Genomic DNA, 23,731 nt, shown 5'->3' with positions numbered 1-23,731 from the left:
TTCCGTACATTATGCCCTCGTTTTCCAGGACAGCTCAGAGAATTTGTCTTAGATCATATTTTGCCGACGTCCCCTTCATTTTATCTAACGTTTTTCCATGCTACTAACCCACCCCTAATAGACATAAAGAAATACAGCTGTTTTGTTAAATTTTATTACAAAAATCAACATTTGAAATACAAAATGACAAATACAGCACCATGATCAACTGACCTTACTGAAATTAGAATAACAATGAAACAAGTAGCTCCTCCTCAAACACAGTCATGGGATACCTAGTTCAAGATATATTTTAAATCAATAAATTCTAAACGCCAAAACATTTTATTTGAAGAAATGTCTTATGAAAAAAGATGCCACTTTCTGTTTTTTAACCTTCAGTCATTTTATCCATCAAAACAAAAATACTTAATAAACATAGAAATGTGAGGTTTAGTATTAAAAACGTGATACTTGAATATAATGTTCTGGTGTACCGGAGTATGTGTGTATTAGAGTGACTGAGTGTTTTTCCGCCGCTTTTAGCAATATTCCAGAAATATCTGGCCGAATGACTTCGGCGTGACGACCGAATCATTTAATCATTGTTAGATATTCACCCATCTTATAAGATGAATTGTTAAAAAGAAGAATAACTCGGGTAAGCGTCAAACAGAGACGTAATATTGATTCTGTATATGTTCTCTGGTTTGAGCCATCGAATGAGTTGTCATTCCGGAAGTTATCAGCAAGTCAAGGTGTCAAATGCGACTCTATCCGGTTTCTGAATCTTGTGCGCGGCGCTCTACACTCATCCTTGGTACCCGGATGTACACTGCGCGTTCTACCACAGCGCAACATGCCCAAAGGAAACAGGCCGACATGCATCATTATTTATTCCCGGTTATAACAGTCAAACATACAATGTAAAAATAAGAAATTCACCCTCATCAAAGCGAGCACTGTAAATATAGGATTACGTAACAGCGAAACGTTGTCTTTAGCCTGGCGGAGTGCTACGGTCGATTTGACAATATGTCCAGGCACGCTATATAGGCTTGTAATAACGTGATAATATGGATTCTGATTAACACAAAGCATCTTGTCAGTTGCTATTCGCAGTGTAAAAGGAAGACTAGGATCAGGCCAATCGGAATATCAAGTTTGATACAAATCATTTCCAACCAAGGGCTAACTCAAATTTATGGTGAATTGCCATCTAGTAGGTACAAAGTACACAGAGACAAGGTGTCGTGTTTTTCTTCCGCACGAATTTCAACGTTTAGAAATGGGCCAGGGAGCCTGGTCTCTCCTTTAAATGCAGCCTTGTTAGTTAAAAGACGAATATAAAATCGCAGAATTTCAAAAAGCCTTTTGACAGACAACAGCCAGCAACGCCATGGCATAGATGGCGACCATGGAGGATGTCAGAGGAAGCCCAGTTCCTGTTGGGCACGGATTTCTGTAACCAGCCATGCCTTCACATGCTTCATTCTCGGATCTCATCCCGTTCTTCACTTCCTGGTGTTTGCTGTAGTGGTCGGGTTTAACGTCCATCTGGCGGAGTCCACTCAGAACGAGGCTGTTCTTCATGACATAGTTTTTCACCTGGAACTTGCACCTAAACAGAAGAGGGTTTGATAATGTGTTTGGAATTTTCACAACAATGCTTCTGGGTCTTAAAATCATCAAAGAAAGGCAGGTACTGAAGTTCTACATATGGAAACAGAGCGGATATATCAAACAGATCGGGGATATGAAACAGATCGGGGATATGAAACCAAGACGGGGATATGAAACAGAGCGGGGATATTAAACAGAGTGGAAATATGAAACAGAGCGGAGATATGAAACAGAGCGGAGATATGAAACAGAGCGGAGATATGAAACAGAGCGGAGATATGAAACAGAGTGGAGATATGAAACAGAGCGGAGATATGAAACAGAGGGGAGATATGAAACAGAGCGGAGATATGAAACAGAGCAGAGATATGAAACAGAGCGGAGATATGAAACAGAGCGGAGATATGAAACAGAGTGGAGATATGAAACAGAGCAGAGATATGAAACAGAGCGGAGATATGAAACAGAGCGGAGATATGAAACAGAGCAGAGATATGAAACAGAGCGGAGATATGAAACAGAGCAGAGATATGAAATGGAGCGGAGATACTTAACAAAGCAGAGATATGAAATAGAGTGGAGACATGAAAGAGAGCGGAGATATGAAACAGAGCAGAGATATGAAACAGAGCGGAGATATGAAACAGATATGTGTTTGGAATTTTACAACAAAGCTTCTGGGTCGTAAATTCATCAACAGAAAGGCAGGTATTCTACATATGGAAAGAGAGCGGATATATGACACCGGAAATGGGCTTCACACATTGTACCCACGTCAGGAATCGAACCCGGGTCTTCGGCGTGACGAGCGAAGGCTTTAACCACTAGGCTACCCGATAGCCCCGGGTGGAGATATGAAACAGAGCGGGGATATAAAACAAAGAGGAAATATGAAACAGAACGGGTATATGAAACAGAGTGGCCATCTGAAACAGAGTGGAGATATGAAACAGAGTGGGGATATGAAACAAAGTGGAGATATGAAACAGATCGAGGATATGAAACAGTGGAGATATGAAACAGAGTGGAGATATGAAACAGAGTGGAGATATGAAACAGAGCGGGGATATGAAACCAAGTGGAGATATGAAACAGAGTGGAGATATGAAACAGAGCGGGGATATGAAACAGAGTGGAGATATGAAACAGAGCGGGGATATGAAACAAAGTGGAGACATGAAACAGATCGGGATTTGAAGTAGAGTGGAGATATGAAACTAATTTTAGATATGAAACAGAGCGGCAATATGAAACAGAGCAGAGATATGAAACAGAGCGGAGATATGAAACAAAGCGGGGTTATTAAACAGAACAGGGATATGAAACAGAACGGGGATATTAAAGAAACTGGAGATATAAAAAAGAGTGGAGATATGAAACAAAGTGGAGATATGAAACAGAGCGGGGATATAAAACATTGCAAAGATATGAAACAGAGTGGAGATATGAAAGAGAGCGGGGATATGAAACAGTAGAGATATGAAAATTAGTTGAGATTATGTAGCCTGAATAGGCTACAGCGCTCACTTACTGTAGACACACTGTATTTATCAAATTCATTATGTAAGGGAGGTAATCGCATAGCAGTCAAAACATGATGCAAGATGAAAATCAGGGAAAGAATTGTAGCCATTATTGTTCATTTTGTTTTCAACATCCCTCTGTTGATGAATATTTTGTGAAAATTATTTTATTGCAAATTTAATTTGTTTAAGATTTTAATATGGACATGATAATTTGTTGCCGCCGTATTGATGACTGGTGACGTTTTCTTGTGGGGTATTAAATTCATCATGTACAAGGTATTATAATGAAATGGAGACAGCTCCTGTCTAGGTGTCTAACATGTCAATATGTCCGATATTTACCAGGTACTTAATTTCGTAAATATAGAATTGAATGCAAGACTATCAACGACAAAATACGTTCTTCATAAAAAGGCAAACACAACTATCTCGACAATTTAAAAAAGAACGTCAAATCGGCGTTATTTTAGTCAAATAGCGACGAAATCTCCACAGTAGCGTCTCGTACTTAGTGTTCTGAGGGCACCCAGAACCGAGCAGGCCTGTGATATTCTTCACTTGGTCAGTTCTGTTCGCTTGCTTGTACAGAAGGGCCAGATACATCCGCTTTGTTGCACTTGGCATCGGAGGCATGTATTCGACGACGACGTCACCGTTAGCGACGTCATCGGCGTTGATGTTGACAACGAGCCAATGTACGTCAGTGTTGGGGGTTGATGTATTCAACTCCTTTGTTGGGTTGACCAGCATCAAGGTGAAGAACTGACCTGTTGGGCGAGAATAGCAAATATGAAATCAACTCCAGCTACATGACGGCGGTCTGTAAATAACCGAATGTGGCCAGTGATTGAAATTATGAGCAACGATCCACGCTCTCTCGGTTTGTTGACCACCCAATCCATTAAGTCGATTATTACGAACAGCATTGGTTGGGGCGAAACCGCATTATAAGTGGTTCATATTGGGAAAGGGAGGTCACTCTAAATTCAGACGGGAGCTATCTCCGTTGTTTTCGTATTTGCGAGAAATGGCGTCAGTCACGCCGTACGTTATTGGTCTAGCTATTAAATGCCCAGCTTATCCCTAAGGTAAAACGTATTCTTAATTAAATGTTTGAATGCTTTATATATTTATGTTTCCATCCGTACATCTTCTTAGATTGGTTTAGTGCTGATAACCATTTTCTAAAATGTGGGCCCACATTGTTCCCGTCATATATGGTGATCGAAACAAGTGGGCCCACATTTGTATATAACCTAGCTTCGTTAGGTTGTTTAATTAGTTCTGATAATCAATTCCTAAATGTGGGCAGACGTTCTTCCGTCATATTGATTGCAACAGGAGGGACCACATTTACTAATCGCGAAATTCTACTTAAATATTGATAATCATTTTCTCAAATGTGGGCCCACATTGTTCCCGCCATATATGGTGATCGAAACAAGTGGGCCCACTTTTGTATATCTCCTAGTAGGAAGACGTTCTTCCGTCATAGTGATTGCAACAGGAGGGACCACATTTATAAATCGCTAAGCTTCATTAGCCTGGCTTAATTATAACCATTTTCTAAAATGTGGGCCCACATTGTTCCCGTCTTACAGTGATCGAAACAGGTGGGCCCACATTTGTAAATCGCTGGGCTTCATTGGGTTGACTGAGTCATTTAGACTAGTGGGATCACATTTGCATGGGTTTGTGACATTATATATAATTCTCATTTTGTAATATTGATGGGAAATATCTTTATAAATGCACACAAAGTCCTTGAAGTTTGAATAACGTCATCATAGCTGACCACACTAGTTTTGCAAAAATAGGCTACAAAGCAAGAAACTTCGATCTACTTCAAATTAAATTTACAGAGGCAAAACTACTCATTCTACTTTTTCCAGTATAACACATCAATCTGATCATAAGTTTGCCGCAGGAAATATGTCTACACTTAAATTGATCTCGGACATGACAGTCATGATACAAGCCTCAAACTTTTCCGAGAACTTGTTCCATAAAAGGAATAACTCATGAATATTAATGACCCCACGACCTAGTTTGGCGATGTTCATAGAAGTGAGTTCTGCTGTAGTATCATCGCATTTGTACATTCTAATCCAATTATTAAGTCATAATACTTATTTTTAATAGACAAAATAACAGTTCGTAATGCGGGTTAGTTTACATTGTACATATTCTCAACAACAAGTGCGTTTAGTTTCGAATGTGGGCCCACCTCGAACTTTCGATTAGGCAAACTGAGTTAGCTCCCTTCTCAAACCACCGATAATGCGGTTTCGCCTTGGTTGGTGAGGGCCTCTTCGAACCCGGAATCCTAAATGGTGTGCTGTCTTAGAAACGTTGGATTTAAATTACCTTACTATTATTACTTTAAGTACGAGAATCTGAACTTTATTAAGAAAGTGTTATCCCAAACATACCATTTGTTACATCTGACCACTTTCTAAAATGGCATTGTGTGTTTATACCTTACACTCTTTTATAAATGAAACTGAAGTATATAATCCACGTGGGATCTAGCAATGGCTGAGTGTCATTGCAGCCATACACATGTTGGTTGGGAAGCCTGACAGGACATTTACTACCTTGCAGGGTAGTTCTGGCAGGGGCGGAGGTGTTTCTTGTCACAAAGTGCACCATTGGCTTTGCTCTCACTTTGGCGGCCATGATCTCCCCAGTGGACTTATAATTGACATGAACGTTGGCGGCGCTGAATGAGACAATATTTATCAGTGATTAAGAAGATAATGATGACACATAAGTAAATAATGAATATATAACAACAACAACAACATCATCATCATCATCATCATCATCATCATCATCATCATCATAATAATAACTTAATTTATCAGTGATTAAGAAGATGATGATGACACAGAAATAAATACTGAATATATAATTAATAATAATAATGATGATGATGATGATGTAATGATGATGATGATAATATCAACAAAAATGATTGTCACAATAAAATGATATCAACAACAATGATTATCACAATAATACATTTAATCAGCAACTTATCTATGTGTGCTGTTTATTCTGAAAATCATATGGTCTTTAACATGAATAAACTTCTTCTTATATTAAATGAGTGTGAGGGTTATGATGATAAAAGTGAGTTCGGTTCAACGTTGCTGTGAACAGTGTCAGTGTATTCCAGAGTCAACAGCGTGTCGGTTTAATATGGGAGGAAAACCCGAACTGATGCAGGTTTCAGACGTTTACCACGAGCTTGATATGGTGCTGTCAAATCTAGGAACATTATCGGGGCGCATCGGGCGCATCGGGACTTGTACCCACAATGACAGGTTTCTTACGTGCCTAATGATGATGATGAAGATGATGATGATGATGATTAACAAGGCTCTCTTCAATAATACCAATCGCAGTGATGGAGTGAGTGGATTTGGTCATACGTCACTTTTAGCATAATGTTAGAAACTGAGACTCAGCTTCACATATTCTACACGTGTCAAGGAAAACAAAAGAAACGGATTGTTACAAGTTTGTATAGTTAACTGTAAATCAATCTCACCCAGTCTTCATTTCAGAACAGCAGAAGGGGAAGGGCATGTCCGGGGTCATAAAGTGCAGGTCAATAGAGATCCCGGCCTCAGCAGACGACAGGTTGAAGGTCAGACCGCCATGGCTGTCCACGTGCTCTTGGAGTCCTGGAAGAAGAAGAAAATATTTCAGAACGGAATTCTTCCTACGCTTGTTATGATATGAGGCGTGCTAAGTACCTCTCTGTAAAGGCGTGAGTGTGTGAGCTGTGTTTTATCATTCTTTTAGCAGTGTTCCAACCGTAGCCATCGTGGAATCTAAGAATGAGCTGCACTCAGGGGGCTGCATAAAGGTGAGTGACAGTATGTCACATATCATGACCTGTCAACTAGATGTGTGAGATCTTAGATGTTTACAGCTTTGGTGAAACCAGTGAGCGCGGTTATGGTGCTAGCAAACCCAGAAACATAATCAGGACGTTTCTGGGATTCGAACCCACGAACATAGGTTTCTGGCAGCCATCGAATCGCGGCACCTTAGACGACCGGCCCACCAATGCCCCTTGGGTCACAAAACCATGCATAAACTGCCGGGCAACAGAAATTATACTCTTGAAAATTGGATTTGACCTACAAATTATAAACATTATGAAAACGTTACCAGACTGGCAACAGCTGCCCCGACACTGCAATGATACCCGTATGAATTACTTCACCATCGAATAACCAATTCTGGTCTGTTTCACGTTTTGCCACTATCTAACACGGGTGTATACCTCCTCCACTGCCATGAGATCGGTGCATGGGTAAATTGTAAATAATAAAGCTTGCAAATGTCAACTTTCAACTTTCATTCCAGCCGCGTTAGAGAAAACCGAGGTGTCAAAACAACAGAGATATCCCCTAATTAAACTAGTGGTTAGAGGTTTGCCGGCATGTGATATAGATGGCTCACGTTTTTGGTGGAAGTAGGGACACCTGTTTGTATCACCCCTGTCTCTCATCATCACAGCGGCGTAGTCGTCGCCATAGGAGCGCACGATGTCGAAGCTGACGGGACCTGAAAAGTAACATGAAGCTGATAGAAATAATGGTTTGGAGAGTTGGTAATGATACAGAGGGGGAAGCAGTGGGGTGGGGGTGGGGGTGGGGGTGGAGAGGGGGTGGTTGCAGGGAAGTATTATTGGAGGGGGGCGTGGTAGGTGGGGGGCTGCAGGGAAGCATTATTGGATTAGGGCGTGCTGGGTGTGGGGTGGTGGTGCAGGTCAGCATTATTGGAGGGGGGCGTGGTAGGTGGGGGGCTGCAGGGAAACATTATTGGATTAGGGCGTGCTGGGTGTGGGGGTTGCAGGGAAGCATTATTGATTGGTAAGCATGAGAAGAGGATAAGAGCAGGGTATATGGTCTCTGGGTAGTGTAAGGAAAGCAATCATCCACACACGTGAATACGTTAACAAATTGAGGGGATCTATACAATATGGATCTTCGCGGCCTTTGAGAAAGTCCTAGTTACGCATTATATATCTTCTTTTATAGAGTCAATGTCTACAGTTTAGTTGATTGATTTAAACCATTTTGAAAAACAACAACCTCATGTCCACGTTGTCATTTGGACTGTTTGTAGAAGACACATGTGAGTAGTGCAACGGTATTCAAACATTGAGTTTACCTTGAAGACCATATGTCTGTATGAACTCGTGCATAAACAGGGGATTCATAAACGAATTGGTTTCGTTGATGTATTGTTTCATTTCTTCGACTTGGATGTCGTTTGTTTGCTCGAAGACCACCCAGACATAGATGTTTAGCCGATCGAGGGTGTTCAGGGGACCGCTGTGGGGTTTGACAGCCTGGTTCAACAGAGCATTTATTTACAGCATATGTAATATTAGAGTCTTCGAACAGTACTCAGATCAAGGCCATCGTCTGCATCCATTCTCATACCAAAACCAGCATCTTCACAATGCTTACACCACAGCCAACGACTTTACCCATGCCCACAGCACGGCCAACGATTTTCCCCATGCTCACATCATGGACAACAGCTTTACCCGTGCTCACACCCCGACCAACGACTTTATCCATGCTCACACCCCGACCAACGACTTTATCCATGCTCACACCTCGATCAGCGACTTAATCCATGCTTACACACCACGATCTGCGACTTTACCCATGGTCACACCACGGGCAACGACTTTACCCATGCTCACACCATGGACAACGACTTTACCCATGCTCACACCACGATCAGCGACTTAATCCATGCTTACACACCACGATCTGCGACTTTACCCATGGTCACACCACGGGCAACGACTTTACCCATGTTCACACCACGGACAACGACTTTACCCATGTTCACACCACGACCAACGACTTTACCCATGCTCACACCATGGACAACGACTTTACCAATGCTCACACCACGATCAGCGACTTAATCCATGCTTACACACCACGATCTGCGACTTTACCCATGGTCACACCACGGGCAACGACTTTACCCATGCTCTCACCACGGACAACGACTTTACCCATGCTCTCACCACGGACAACGACTTTACCCATGTTCACACCACGGACAACGACTTTACCCATGCTCTCACCACGACCAACAAGTTTACCCATGCTCACACCACGACCAACAAGTTTACCCATGCTCACACCACGACCAACTACTTTACCCATGCTCACACCACGGACAACGACTTTACCCATGTTCACACCACGGACAACGACTTTACCCATGTTCACACCACGGACAACGACTTTACCCATGTTCACACCACGACCAACGACTTTACCCATGCTCACACCATGGACAACGACTTTACCAATGCTCACACCACGATCAGCGACTCAATCCATGTTTACACACCACGATCTGCGACTTTACCCATGGTCACACCACGGGCAACGACTTTACCCATGCTCTCACCACGGACAACGACTTTACCCATGTTCACACCACGGACAACGACTTTACCCATGCTCTCACCACGACCAACAAGTTTACCCATGCTCACACCACGACCAACAAGTTTACCCATGCTCACACCACGACCAACTACTTTACCCATGCTCACACCACGGACAACGACTTTACCCATGTTCACACAACGGACAAGGACTTTACCCATGTTCACACCACGGACAACGACTTTACCCATGCTCTCACCACGACCAACAAGTTTACCCATGTTCACACCACGGACAAGGACTTTACCCATGCTCACACCACGGACAACGACTTTACCCATGCTCTCACCACGACCAACGACTCTACCCATGCTCACACCACGACCAACAAGTTTACCCATGTTCACACCACGGACAACGACTCTACCCATGCTCACACCACGACCAACGACTTTACCCATGCTCTCACCACGACCAACGACTCTACCCATGCTCTCACCACGACCAACAAGTTTACCCATGTTCACACCACGGACAACGACTTTACCCATGTTCACACCACGACCAACGACTTTACCCATGCTCTCACCACGACCAACAAGTTTACCCATGTTCACACCACGGACAACGACTCTACCCATGCTCACACCACGACCAACGACTTTACCCATGTTCACACCACGGACAACGACTCTACCCATGCTCACACCACGGACAACGACTTTACCCATGTTCACACCACGACCAACGACTCTACCCATGCTCACACCACGACCAACAAGTTTACCCATGCTCACACCACGACCAACTACTTTAACCATGCTAACACCACGACCAACTACTTTAACCATGCTCACACCACGACCAACTACTTTAACCATGCTCACACCACGACCAACTACTTTACCCATGCTCACACCACGACCAACGACTCTACCCATGCTCACACCACGACCAACAAGTTTACCCATGTTCACACCACGACCAACTACTTTAACCATGCTCACACAACGACCAACTACTTTAACCATGCTCACACCACGACCAATTACTTTAACCATGTTCACACCACGGACAACGACTCTACCCATGCTCACACCACGACCAACGACTTTACCCATGCTCTCACCACGACCAACGACTCTACCCATGCTCTCACCACGACCAACAAGTTTACCCATGTTCACACCACGGACAACGACTTTACCCATGTTCACACCACGACCAACGACTTTACCCATGCTCTCACCACGACCAACAAGTTTACCCATGTTCACACCACGGACAACGACTCTACCCATGCTCACACCACGACCAACGACTTTACCCATGCTCTCACCACGACCAACAAGTTTACCCATGTTCACACCACGGACAACGACTTTACCCATGTTCACACCACGACCAACGACTCTACCCATGCTCACACCACGACCAACAAGTTTACCCATGCTCACACCACGACCAACTACTTTAACCATGCTAACACCACGACCAACTACTTTAACCATGCTCACACCACGACCAACTACTTTAACCATGCTCACACCACGACCAACTACTTTACCCATGCTCACACCACGACCAACGACTCTACCCATGCTCACACCACGACCAACAAGTTTACCCATGTTCACACCACGACCAACTACTTTAACCATGCTCACACAACGACCAACTACTTTAACCATGCTCTCACCACGACCAACTACTTTACCCATGTTCTCACCACGACCAACAAGTTTACCCATGCTCTCACCACGACCAACTACTTTAACCATGCTCACATCACGACCAACGACTTTAACCATGCTCTCATCACGACCAACTACTTTAACCATGCTCTCACCACGACCAACTACTTTAACCATGCTCACACCACGACCAGCGACTTTAACCATGCTCTCACCACGACCAACTACTTTACCCATGCTCAGACCACGACCAACTACTTTAACCATGCTCTCACCACGACCAACTACTTTACCCATGTTCTCACCACGATCAGCGACTTTACCCATGTTCACACCACGACCAATTACTTTAACCATGCTCACACCACGACCAACTACTTTACCCATGCTCTCACCACGACCAACGACTTTACCCATGCTCACACCATGACCAACTACTTTAACCATGCTCACATCACGACCAACTACTTTAACCATGCTCACACCACGACCAACTACTTTAACCATGTTCTCACCACGACCAACTACTTTAACCATGCTCACACCACGACCAGTGACTTTACCCATGCTCACACCACGACCAACTACTTTAACCATGCTCTCACCACGACCAACTACTTTACCCATGTTCTCACCACGATCAGCGACTTTACCCATGTTCACACCACGACCAACTACTTTAACCATGCTCACACCACGACCAACGACTTTACCCATGCTCTCACCACGACCAACGACTTTACCCATGCTCACACCATGACCAACTACTTTAACCATGCTCACATCACGACCAACTACTTTAACCATGCTCTCACCACGACCAACTACTTTAACCATGTTCTCACCACGATCAGCGACTTTACCCATGTTCACACCACGACCAACTACTTTAACCATGCTCTCACCACGACCAACTACTTTACCCATGCTCACACCATGACCAACTACTTTAACCATGCTCACATCACGACCAACTACTTTAACCATGCTCACATCACGACCAACTACTTTACCCATGTTCACACCACGACCAACTACTTTAACCATGCTCACATCACGACCAACTACTTTAACCATGCTCTCACCACGACCAACTACTTTAACCATGCTCACACCACGACCAGTGACTTTACCCATGCTCACACCACGACCAACTACTTTAACCATGCTCTCACCACGACCAACTGCTTTACCCATGTTCTCACCACGATCAGCGACTTTACCCATGTTCACACCACGACCAACTACTTTAACCATGCTCACACCACGACCAACTACTTTACCCATGCTCTCACCACGACCAATTACTTTAACCATGCTCACACCACGACCAACTACTTTAACCATGCTCACATCACGACCAACTACTTTAACCATGCTCTCACCACGACCAGCGACTTTACTAATGCTCTCACCACGATCAGCGACTTTACCCATGCTCACATCACGACCAACTACTTTAACCATGCTCACACCACGACCAACGACTTTAACCATGCTCTCACCACGATAAGCGACTTTACCCATGCTCACACCACGACCAACTACTTTACCCATGCTCACACCACGACCAACGACTTTACCCATGCTCACACCACGACCAACTACTTTACCCATGCTCACACCACGACCAACTACTTTAACCATGCTCACATCACGACCAACTACTTTAACCATGCTCTCACCACGACCAACTACTTTAACCATGCTCACACCACGACCAGCGACTTTACCAATGCTCTCACCACGATCAGAGACTTTACCCATGCTCACACCACGACCAACTACTTTACCCATGCTCTCACCACGACCAACGACTTTAACCATGCTCTCACCACGATCAGCGACTTTACCCATGCTCACACCACGACCAACTACTTTACCCATGCTCACACCACGACCAACGACTTTACCCATGCTCTCACCACGACCAACAAGTTTACCCATGCTCACACCACGACAAACTACTTTCCCCATGCTCACACCATGGACAACGACTTTCCCCATGCTCCCGCCATGGACAACGACTTTCCCCATGCTCCCGCCACGGACAACGACATTCCCCATACTCCCGCCATGGACAACGACTTTCCGCATGCTCACACCATGGACAACCACTTTCCCCATGCTCCCGCCATGGACAACGACTTTCCCCATGCTCCCGCTATGGACAACGACTCTACCTATCCTCCCGCCATGGACAACGACTTTCCCCATGCTCACACCACGGACGACTTTCTCCATGCTCACACCATTGAAAACGACTTTCCCCATGCCCACACCACGGACAACGACTTTATTGTTGAGTGGGTGGGTTTAGTTTAACACAGCATCGAACATTATTTCATGTTTATCACAGCGTGTCATGGTACTATGGCCGTTGTATATAAATCGCTCCACGAGCTTCATCAATGAGGAAGTGAGTTTGGTTTATCACCGTCGTTAAACAGTATTTCATGGATATGACGGCGTGATCAATGATCTCAAAGTACGTATCTTCCTACCTCGCCCATGGTTATGTTTCCACCGTCGGCGTTGACGTAGATGCCGTGGACAATGAAATAGCCAGTGTCGTAGTACACTACGGTGTATTTGACGTCGGGCTTCGCTGACCACGAGACGTCCGGCATGCCACTGTAATCAACTGACGTCCTGTAGTGAGGGTTGAGAGGGTCAATTTTGAAGGAAGTGGACCTGGAAGTCTGTTTAATCTCTGCCCCGCATCCTGTGTATATGCCTAGGACGACAGAAGGGTGGGTGTGATCATGACATGTGTCGTGAACATGATTTGACGACGTTTTTAGCAACATTTTGTTTGTTTGCTTGTTTGTTGTTTAACGCCACACTCAGCAATATTTCAGCTTTTTGACGGCGGTCTGTAAATAATCGAGTTTGGACAATCCAGTGATAGATATCATGAGAATCGATCCAAGCAATTGGGATACGATGACATGCATCAACCAAGTCAGTGAGACTGACCACTGTATCCCAACTGAACAGATCGATGTTGATGGGCCATTTTGTCAATCTCTCGATTATTTACAGACCGCCGTCATAAAGGTGAAATATTGCTGAGTGCGATGTTAAACAATAAACAATAAAACATTACTGAATTAATAAAAAAAATATGTTTGAAACTTTTAAGGTGTTAGAACCCAAACTTCCAAGGTGAAGGTTGCGTCAGGTGTCTACTTACGTTCCAGCGGTCGGGGGTAGGTGATGTTCATGATGGAGGTTATCGAGTCCGTCGTGACGTTACTTCCGGTGAACATTCGGCTCATAATGGAGTCATTCATGTTTGGTCGAAGATTGGTACACTTTTGGGTAAAATCTGGACCATTTGGACACATCTCCATATACTTAGTGCCAAACCAAAACAAGGTTTTATCATTCAGGGCGGCCTTGACAGTGGTCATACATGTCTGATTGTTGAAGTTGTCCTTGCAAACAGTCCAGTGACAGCTCACTAGAGTAAGGGTTGAGATTGAGAAATTACATAGTATTATAGGAAAACAATATTTTATTATACGACTTGATTTCAAATTGTTTTGCATTTACTTAAAAATTAGTGCGTAGCGGATTTACGCAATGTGCACATATCGGTTTTTGTTTTATGGTTTGTTTGTTTAACGCTGCACTCAGCAGTATTCCAGCTACATGACGGCGGTTTGTAAATTATCGAGCCTGGTCCAGAGAACCCAGTGAATAACAGCATGAGCATCGATCCACGCAATTGGGATACGATGGTATGCATCATCCAAGTCACGCTCACCAGGTTTGGTAGACAGAGCATGCCCTGGGGAGAGGGAAAAACCAAGGGGAAAAAGTTTTTCCATACTTATAAACCGAAAAAAGAAACATAAAACAACATTTATCAACATTTTTATGTTTCGAACATACTTTCCATGAACCTTAGGAAACGTGCCTAGAATATCTGTTGCTGGCGTACGGATCTTGAAAAGGACATTCTAAAAACCAGTGAGACTTATCAACACCTCTGTAGCCTCGTGGTACACTCACTGGGCTACAGATATAAAGATTGCGAGTTCGATACCCGGGAATATAAAGAAAACATTTGTCATTTGATTTAACATTTCATTACATGTTACAATCTGAACGGAAGTTATATTAATAAAATCCCTGGGACATTACAACGTCCCTGTTTATGAGATTTAACCCGCCTGGAAAGTAAAACCTCACAATAGGTTAAAATGCCTATAGATCCCAATGAATAGGTTTATAATTGAGGAGAATATTAGTTACATGGACTTGTGGGTTAGCCAATCATATGCCGAGGAATCACTTGCAGTTTATTTATATAATACATGCAGCTGTGATGTGACAATCCATTCATGCATGACATAGTTTGGTTAGTATTTTATTAATCAACAAAATACTGACAAGGTTTACGACAGATGGACGAGGGGCAAGACATAACAACAGAGACCATATAATATCATGTGGTCTCTGATAACAATAAGAACTGAAGGGGTGCTCTTCCGACCCGGAATCCCTGTGGGGGGAATACGAGAAGGGGCAAGACATAACAATACGAACTGAAGGGGTGCTCTTCCGATCCAGAATTACTGTGGGGGGAATACGAGATGGGGCAAGACATAACAATACGAACTGAAGGGGTGCTCTTCCGATCCAGAATTACTGTGGGGGGAATACGAGAAGGGGCAAGACATAACAATACGAACTGAAGGGGTGCTCTTTCGATCCAGAATCACTGTGGGGGGAATACGAGAAGGGGCAAGACATAACAATACGAACTGAAGGGGTGCTCTTCCGATCCAGAATCACTGTGGGGGGAATACGAGAAGGGGCAAGACATAACAATACGAACTGAAGGGGTGCTCTTCCGATCCAGAATCACTGTGGGGGGAATACGAGAAGGGGCAAGACATAACAATACGAACTGAAGGGGTGCTCTTCCGATCCAGAATCACTGTGGGGGGAATACGAGAAGGGGCAAGACATAACAATACGAACTGAAGGGGTGCTCTTCCGATCCAGAATCACTGTGGGGGGAATACGAGAAGGGGCAAGACATAACAATACGAACTGAAGGGGTGCTCTTCCGATCCAGAATCCCTGTGGGGGGAATACGAGAAGGGGCAAGACATAACAATACGAACTGAAGGGGTGCTCTTCCGATCCAGAATTACTGTGGGGGGAATACGAGAAGGGGCAAGACATAACAATACGAACTGAAGGGGTGCTCTTTCGATCCAGAATCACTGTGGGGGGAATACGAGAAGGGGCAAGACATAACAATACGAACTGAAGGGGTGCTCTTCCGATCCAGAATCACTGTGGGGGGAATACGAGAAGGGGCAAGACATAACAATACGAACTGAAGGGGTGCTCTTCCGATCCAGAATCACTGTGGGGGGAATACGAGAAGGGGCAAGACATAACAATACGAACTGAAGGGGTGCTCTTCCGATCCAGAATCACTGTGGGGGGAATACGAGAAGGGGCAAGACATAACAATACGAACTGAAGGGGTGCTCTTCCGATCCAGAATCACTGTGGGGGGAATACGAGAAGGGGGCTTTTCATGCTGAACACATGTAAGACGGCATGGAGACAATAGCCTCCTCACGTGATAACATTATACAGGGGAAAAGGGGGAACCAAATGCTCTATAAAGAGGGAAGGCGGAAATCCTTTAGATAATGGCTATGGGGACATGGCTTGATTTGATCTGCTCTATTCAAATATTAAAAGGGTTAGGGCGAGAGAGGGGTGGAGGGGGCAAGTATAGCTAAAAGGTATGCGTGGAATTTAGTTAGGGGGATTATATATAATTAATAACAAAAATTTTTTTGATTGTGTCAGATTGGCGACGAAATACTAAAATCCAAAAGGCTGTATTATAAAGCATGGATGACAACACATGCTCTTTCTGTTTAAGTTCAAGATGAAACACGACTCCGACGGTTTGGCTGAGAATGTAAACACGATGGGTCTGGAATAGCGGAAGTGTGGTATCCGACTTTTAAACCTAAAACCTAAAGAAAAATCCATCCAAAACAACATTTTCAACAATTTTAGATTTCCAACATAGGTGAGCCTTGAGAAATGGACGTACTATATTCCTGCTGGCGAATATGCACCTCAAGAAGAGATTTATCAGTGCCTCAAAATGTATACGAAGTTCGACCCCACTGAAATACAAGTAACATTTATTGCTGGATTTTCCATCCTTCCTCATCTGGATCTTCAGCCACCCATGCTTGCCGTAAAAGGCGACTATGCTTGTCGTAAGAAGTGACTAACAGGATCGGGTTGTCAGACTCGCTGACTTGGTTGATGCATGTCATCGTGTCCCTATTGCGTGATTGCTAAGCGCGGCGTTAAACAACAAAGAAACAAAATATCCTTCCTCACATGACCTTGAGCTAGCATCGCAGTGAGTGCTGTTCAGTAGCCAAAACATCTCTGACGAGCGACTTTCAAAACATCTAAAACCGGTTTTCTCTCTTGTACGAGAAGGCCACATAAAACCTTTAGGATTACGTCACTGAAGGTTTATAATTACAAACAGTTAGTCAGCCGCATCCCTGTCGGGCATCTGACTTCTCTTCTAGGGTATCTGATTCCATTATTCTCCATTTCTACTCGCCATTTGTCACGTAGCATTCCTCGACCATTTTAAATATTGACATGTTTCATGCCGGACCCAATACCCCATTATGTCATTTCCTTTCCAGCGCGTGAGCACGAGCGCACCTGACCTGCCTGCATTGCACCGAGGTAAACGTCCTTTTATGTCAAGAGCAACGGCGTGCAACGTGTGACAGTCATGTCAGGCTCAAGGACAAGATCTGACAAAGCATCGGTATTTGCATAACGTATTCAGCAGTACTGTGTTTGTGGGCTTGACATTTTCGCGGCTTATCAGGATGGTGATGTTGTATCAGACGTTTGGGGTGAACTGACCAAATAGCCGTCAAGCTTTAGGGGTGCCTTTTTTTTACCTTTTACCTTTTATGTTTTGCCCAATAGCGACGAAAAGGGAATTTTTAGAATTGATAAAAAAGAGTCAAAGAACTCTTGAAAAGTTGATACTTCATATATACGTAAGTTCCAAATGACTGCCTTGATATTTGCATTTATGCTTTTGTTTTGATGTTTCTCAGCCTATGAATTTTAAAATAAAATGGAATATATATAAAATGTTACAGTAGCTAAAGGGGATGCAGAAGGACGGTGTATTTTCAAGCTTCCGGTAGAAAATGAACTTCTCATAAATAGAATTCAACTTTTGCTGACGAGCACACACCTTTGACTGAAGGTGACTGTTTAGGGCCTTAGCAAATGTTATGATTATGTTCACACCCAAGAACAAAATGTCACTTGATTTCTCCGTCTTCGTTTATCGTTATTTGTTGCGCAATAACATGGTCAAAACATGCTCTCCAAATGGCTATTTCACACAGTAAGCCACAACATAGAGGAATGTGAGAATGAAAGTTTTGAAGTATTCTTATGGGTGGGGCTCGCATTCTTGGCCTTGTGGGTAGAGCGTCTGTCAGGTCGAGTGGGCTACCCATGATACACTGCGGCAAGGTATCTGTGGGCTAGCACGATAACACCCCACCCCACCCCCAACACACACACACACACACACACACACACACGTCGTTGTATAAGTGCAATAATCTTGAACGTGACGTTGAACGCCATTTCACCTCACCTACTTTGAGACTTCATGTAGCTGCAAGATTGTTCATGCGGCGTTGAGCCATACCTATTCACCCGTTCACTTCTTAGACGACATGTTTGTCAGCTAAACTTGCAGAACATTTACTTAACAATTTGAAAATCCTTACTGAAAAGTTCATGCCTGTGGTTAAATGCGGGTACTATCTACATAAACATGACCATATTACGCTTTTGAAAAAGGGTTACATGACGCGAAAACAATCTTACGTAACCTTGAAAACAACAATGAACCAAAACCATTAAATGATATTCATGTAAAAATAGTATACATTGGAATACATCACATACAGCATATGATCACCTAAAAAGGCTGACGTTATGGGTTACCTTGTGACAGTGAAGCTAGACAGGAGACGAGCAAGACGATGCTGGTACACGAGGACGCCATGCTTTCTGCAACTCACCTCGGGTGGTGAAATATATAGGACAACCGCTTCACTGGTCACCATACAAAGTTTTCTGAGGGCGTTTGGAGGTGAAGGAGTCGTGTCAAAATTTATATAGCCAATATATGTAGATTTACATTCCTCTGTATTCATGTAATAACTTGATAACTAATGTGGAGCATTATCGTTGCCTTGTATCGGGTGTATCTAGAAGACTTCTTTTCTGGAGCCGTATGCTTTCATAGAAATTTTTAATTCGTTTTGAAAGTGGATAGCGTATCCCTTTTACTATGGCAGTGTGTATTCGGGGTTATTTATTTGCACGAGCAGTTTTTTTAAAGTTACAGATTTAAAATATATTTTCTAAAATGATCTTTCATTCATTAAAAATAATTTATGACCACATATTAAGGATTGGATGCAGTGAGAAATTCTGAAAAAAGGGAATATTACAAATTAACGGACCACGTTTCAGTATCTTAAACCTGCCAAGGGTTAAATTGATAACGCGCTACGGACATAACCCAGGACCTGTATCTCTTGTTGTGCTGGTCAAAATGACTCCCAGGCAAACACATGTAAGGCGTTAAAACCTTTATCTGCATTTATGGCTTATGTCATTCATCCATACTTGTGAAATCACACGGACCACGTATACATCCGTGGCATACTGGTTAGCTATTCTTCTTCAAAGAAAACTGTACTTGTAAGCTCCTTTATCATCAATACCTCGGGCAAACTAAACGAAATCATAATTATGCCGCGATAGCGTCTCTACAGTTTACCATAATACACCTTTAACGTTATCTTCATAATGAAATAAGTGAGTGAGTGAGTTGGGTTTAACGCCGCGTTTAACAGTTTTCCAGTTATATCGCGGGGTGTCAACTTCATGTGGGAGGAAAGCCCGAAGTGATGCAGGTTTCAAACGTTTACCACTTCGGTGAAACCCACGAGCACGGGTATGGTGCTGACAAACCTAGAAACATAATCGTGGCGAACCGGGATTCGAACCCACAATCATAGGTTTCTGGCGCGCCCAAGGAACGCAACTGTTCACAGCGAATCGCGGCGCCTTAGACGACTGAGCCACCCGTGCCCCCTCATTAAATATGATTATCGATAGTAGCTAGTAAAGGTGTAAATACGGACAACAGTCAGTCACACAGTGTGACTGACAAAAAAACTCACTGTTAATTCACTCAGAGTCGAGGTTTGCGATCTTATACTATGTGAGTGTTAATGTTATGTTAGTTAGTTAGTTAGTTAGTTAGTTAGTTTGAAGTTTAACGTCGCACTCAGCAATACTCCAGCCATATGACAGCGGTCTGTAAATATTCGAGTCTGGATTAGACAATCCAGTGATTGACATCATGACCATGCTCTACGCAACTGGGACCACATGCAATAACCAAGACAACGAGCCTGACCACCCGTTCCAGTTAGTCGCCTCTCACAAGCATAGTCGCCTTTAACGGCAAGCATAGGTTGTTCAAGGCCTGTTCTCTAGGATCTTCACTGGTCTGTTAGTGTTAACTAAATGCCATTACATTTGGCAATACCTGCAGGTCTGGTGGTAATTTGAACATTGAGATATTCTCGTGTATTTTTGCTGTGAATAGTTTGTCAATCTTTTATTATGTTGTTTACACTTGTATTGTGACTAACATAGTATGTATCTGTGTCCACGTGCAAACTTGACTTTTATCGTCAGTTAACGCCCTTGTCCTGGGAAGAGGTGAGGTGAAATTGGGTTTAACGTCGCGTCTAAGATTATTGGACTTATATAGCGACGTGCATGCGCCTGTGTGTTTGTGTGGCTGCTTGTACTAGTCCGGACAGATGCCCATTTATAGTGCTAGCTCACTGAGATACAATGCCGCAGTTTAACGTGAATACCCCACTCAGACACAGTATACTGACTCCGAGCCGACCAGTCCTTGTTTTAGCCCCTTAAATGCCGAGCGCCAGACAGGGTAACAACAAGTACCATCTTTTAACGTCTTTTGGTATGACGCGGTCGGGATCGAACCCCGGCCCTTCCGCTCTCCGGGTAGACGCTCTACCACTAAACCACGGAGGCGGTCTGCCCTGGGAAGAGGGTGAATATCCAGTAGGGTTGAGTGCGCCAGTTGTATATATGTATAGTGTTGTATGTTGTATAATACGGATCCTGCTAGATATAATTCAATATGTATCAACCATTGCCAATCCTTCTACATCAGGGGCGGTCGGGTAGCCTAGTGATTGAGGAGTTCGCTCGTCACGCCGAAGACCCAGGTTCGATTCCCGACATGGGTACAATGTGTGAAGCCCATTTCTGGTGTCTCCCGCCGTGATATTGCTGGAATATTGCTAAAAGCGGCGTAAAACCATACTCACTCTCACTTACCTTCTACATCACGTCTTCGTACATATGTGTACACTCACTGTAAACATGTGTTTAGAATGTTAACACATACAAGAAATGTTTAGGTTTGAGTTTAAATACTAAGCAAAAGACGCATTTGGTGTGTTATATCTAAACACGTTTAGGGTCTAAACACATGCAATTAACTATCGTCTTACATACTAAACATCACCTAAACACAACATCACCATAACCTAAACATGTTACCATACTATTGTATCAAACTAGAGGCCGATATTTTCATTAGTTGTGTTGGGAAACTATTTGAAAGAATTGCTTTTAAACACTTGTATAATTACGTTTATAAGAACAACGTTTCGTATAAGTATCAGTCCGGCTTCCAAGCCGGTGTGGCAGGATCAAATCCCTCTTCTTAAATTTCAGCCTTGTGTTATTCTGTCCTAGGATAAATCACACCAGAGTAACCTGATCCACGGACAGAGTCAAGAGTGAAATTACCACTCCCCTCTCAGGATCAAAAGACTCCTTCAGGATACAATCAAACCCCTTTGTATCAAATAACTTCCCACTGGTGGTATGCAAAATACGCTTTCCATTTGGCAATGCGTTGATGCATGATGGGTATTAATTGTTTTTGCCATTGCTTTATGTTACTCTTAGATGCAAGATGCTTTCATCAAATTGTAGATGTACAATAAACCCCTTACAAATCAAACCATAACATGGCAGGACTACAAGAAAATTGACGAAAACTGACGAACATTAGGATTGAATGAGATATAAGAAGATTCAAATTAGAAACGAGGGATGTTGTTATGAATAATCCACAGGAAATAGGTAGATACTAAATATTGGAATTGAATAATTTTCCTGAAACAAGAAATAATGAGAAAAAAAAAAATGAAACGTCTAGGCATTAGTTAGAATCATGGAATTTATCAGGAACAATTCTTTGGTGAATTAATTGTTAATGAATTTATTAAAGTTTACTCGAGTCAGATCTCTACTCCAGTTTTAATCTAATTATTTAATTATGTTACCTGTGTATATAGGGTTTGTTTCATCAGCTTGGGTCAATACCATGGCGGGTTTAAGGCTAGTGGAATATGTAACATCGCAGCGAGGCACACAATACCATGGCGGGTTTAAGGCTAGTGGAATATGTAACATCGCAGCGAGGCACACAACACCATGGCGGGTTTAAGGCTAGTGGAATATGTAACATCGCAGCGAGGCACACAACACCATGGCGGGTTTAAGGCTAGTGGAATATATAACATCGCAGCGAGGCACACAATACCATGGCGGGTTTAAGGCTAGTGGAATATGTAACATCGCAGCGAGGCACACAATACCATGGCGGGTTTAAGGCTAGTGGAATATGTAACATCGCAGCGAGGCACACAATACCATGGCGGGTTTAAGGCTAGTGGAATATGTAACATTGCAGCGAGGCACACAATACCATGGCGGGTTTAAGGCTAGTGGAATATGTAACATCGCAGCGAGGCACACAATACCATGGCGGGTTTAAGGCTAGTGGAATATGTAACATCGCAGCGAGGCACACAATACCATGGCGGGTTTAAGGCTAGTGGAATATGTAACATTGCAGCGAGGCACACAATACCATGGCGGGTTTAAGGCTAGTGGAATATGTAACATCGCAGCGAGGCACACAATACCATGGCGGGTTTAAGGCTAGTGGAATATGTAACATCGCAGCGAGGCACACAATACCATGGCGGGTTTAAGGCTAGTGGAATATGTAACATCGCAGCGAGGCACACAACAGGTTATTTTCTAAGGTTACATGTACAACAAGAGAACCACTCGACAGACATGTCAACACTGGAGACAGGGTTGGAGTAAACAAAGACTATTCAGAGACATCCAGTTTAATTCAGTGCTACTTCCAGTGCTAATAAAAAATGTTTATATATTTATAACATATATATGTCTTTGTGTG

General features: G+C 43.4%; 1 protein-coding gene across 1 annotated transcript; it reads right to left on the bottom strand.

Moving 5' to 3' along the window:
• Positions 1 to 138: 138 nt before the first annotated feature.
• LOC139462412 (uncharacterized) lies at positions 139 to 19,442 on the bottom strand. Its single transcript, XM_071244112.1, has 9 exons — positions 19,333 to 19,442; positions 14,465 to 14,734; positions 13,773 to 14,005; positions 8,322 to 8,502; positions 7,608 to 7,712; positions 6,685 to 6,820; positions 5,726 to 5,850; positions 3,637 to 3,895; positions 139 to 1,600 (listed from the first exon to the last, which is right to left on the bottom strand). The coding sequence occupies exons 1-9, from the start codon at positions 19,391 to 19,393 to the stop codon at positions 1,342 to 1,344; spliced, it is 1,629 nt and encodes a 542-aa protein (XP_071100213.1). The 5' UTR covers positions 19,394 to 19,442; the 3' UTR covers positions 139 to 1,341.
• Positions 19,443 to 23,731: the final 4,289 nt, after the last annotated feature.

The sequence above is a fragment of the Haliotis cracherodii genome, unplaced genomic scaffold, assembly GCF_022045235.1.
Source record: "Haliotis cracherodii isolate W230 unplaced genomic scaffold, xgHalCrac1.p SCAF_15, whole genome shotgun sequence".
NCBI classification, from domain to species: Eukaryota; Metazoa; Mollusca; class Gastropoda; order Lepetellida; family Haliotidae; genus Haliotis; species Haliotis cracherodii.
Note: the sequence above shows the minus strand (reverse complement) of the source record. Positions and strands in the feature narration are given on the sequence as shown.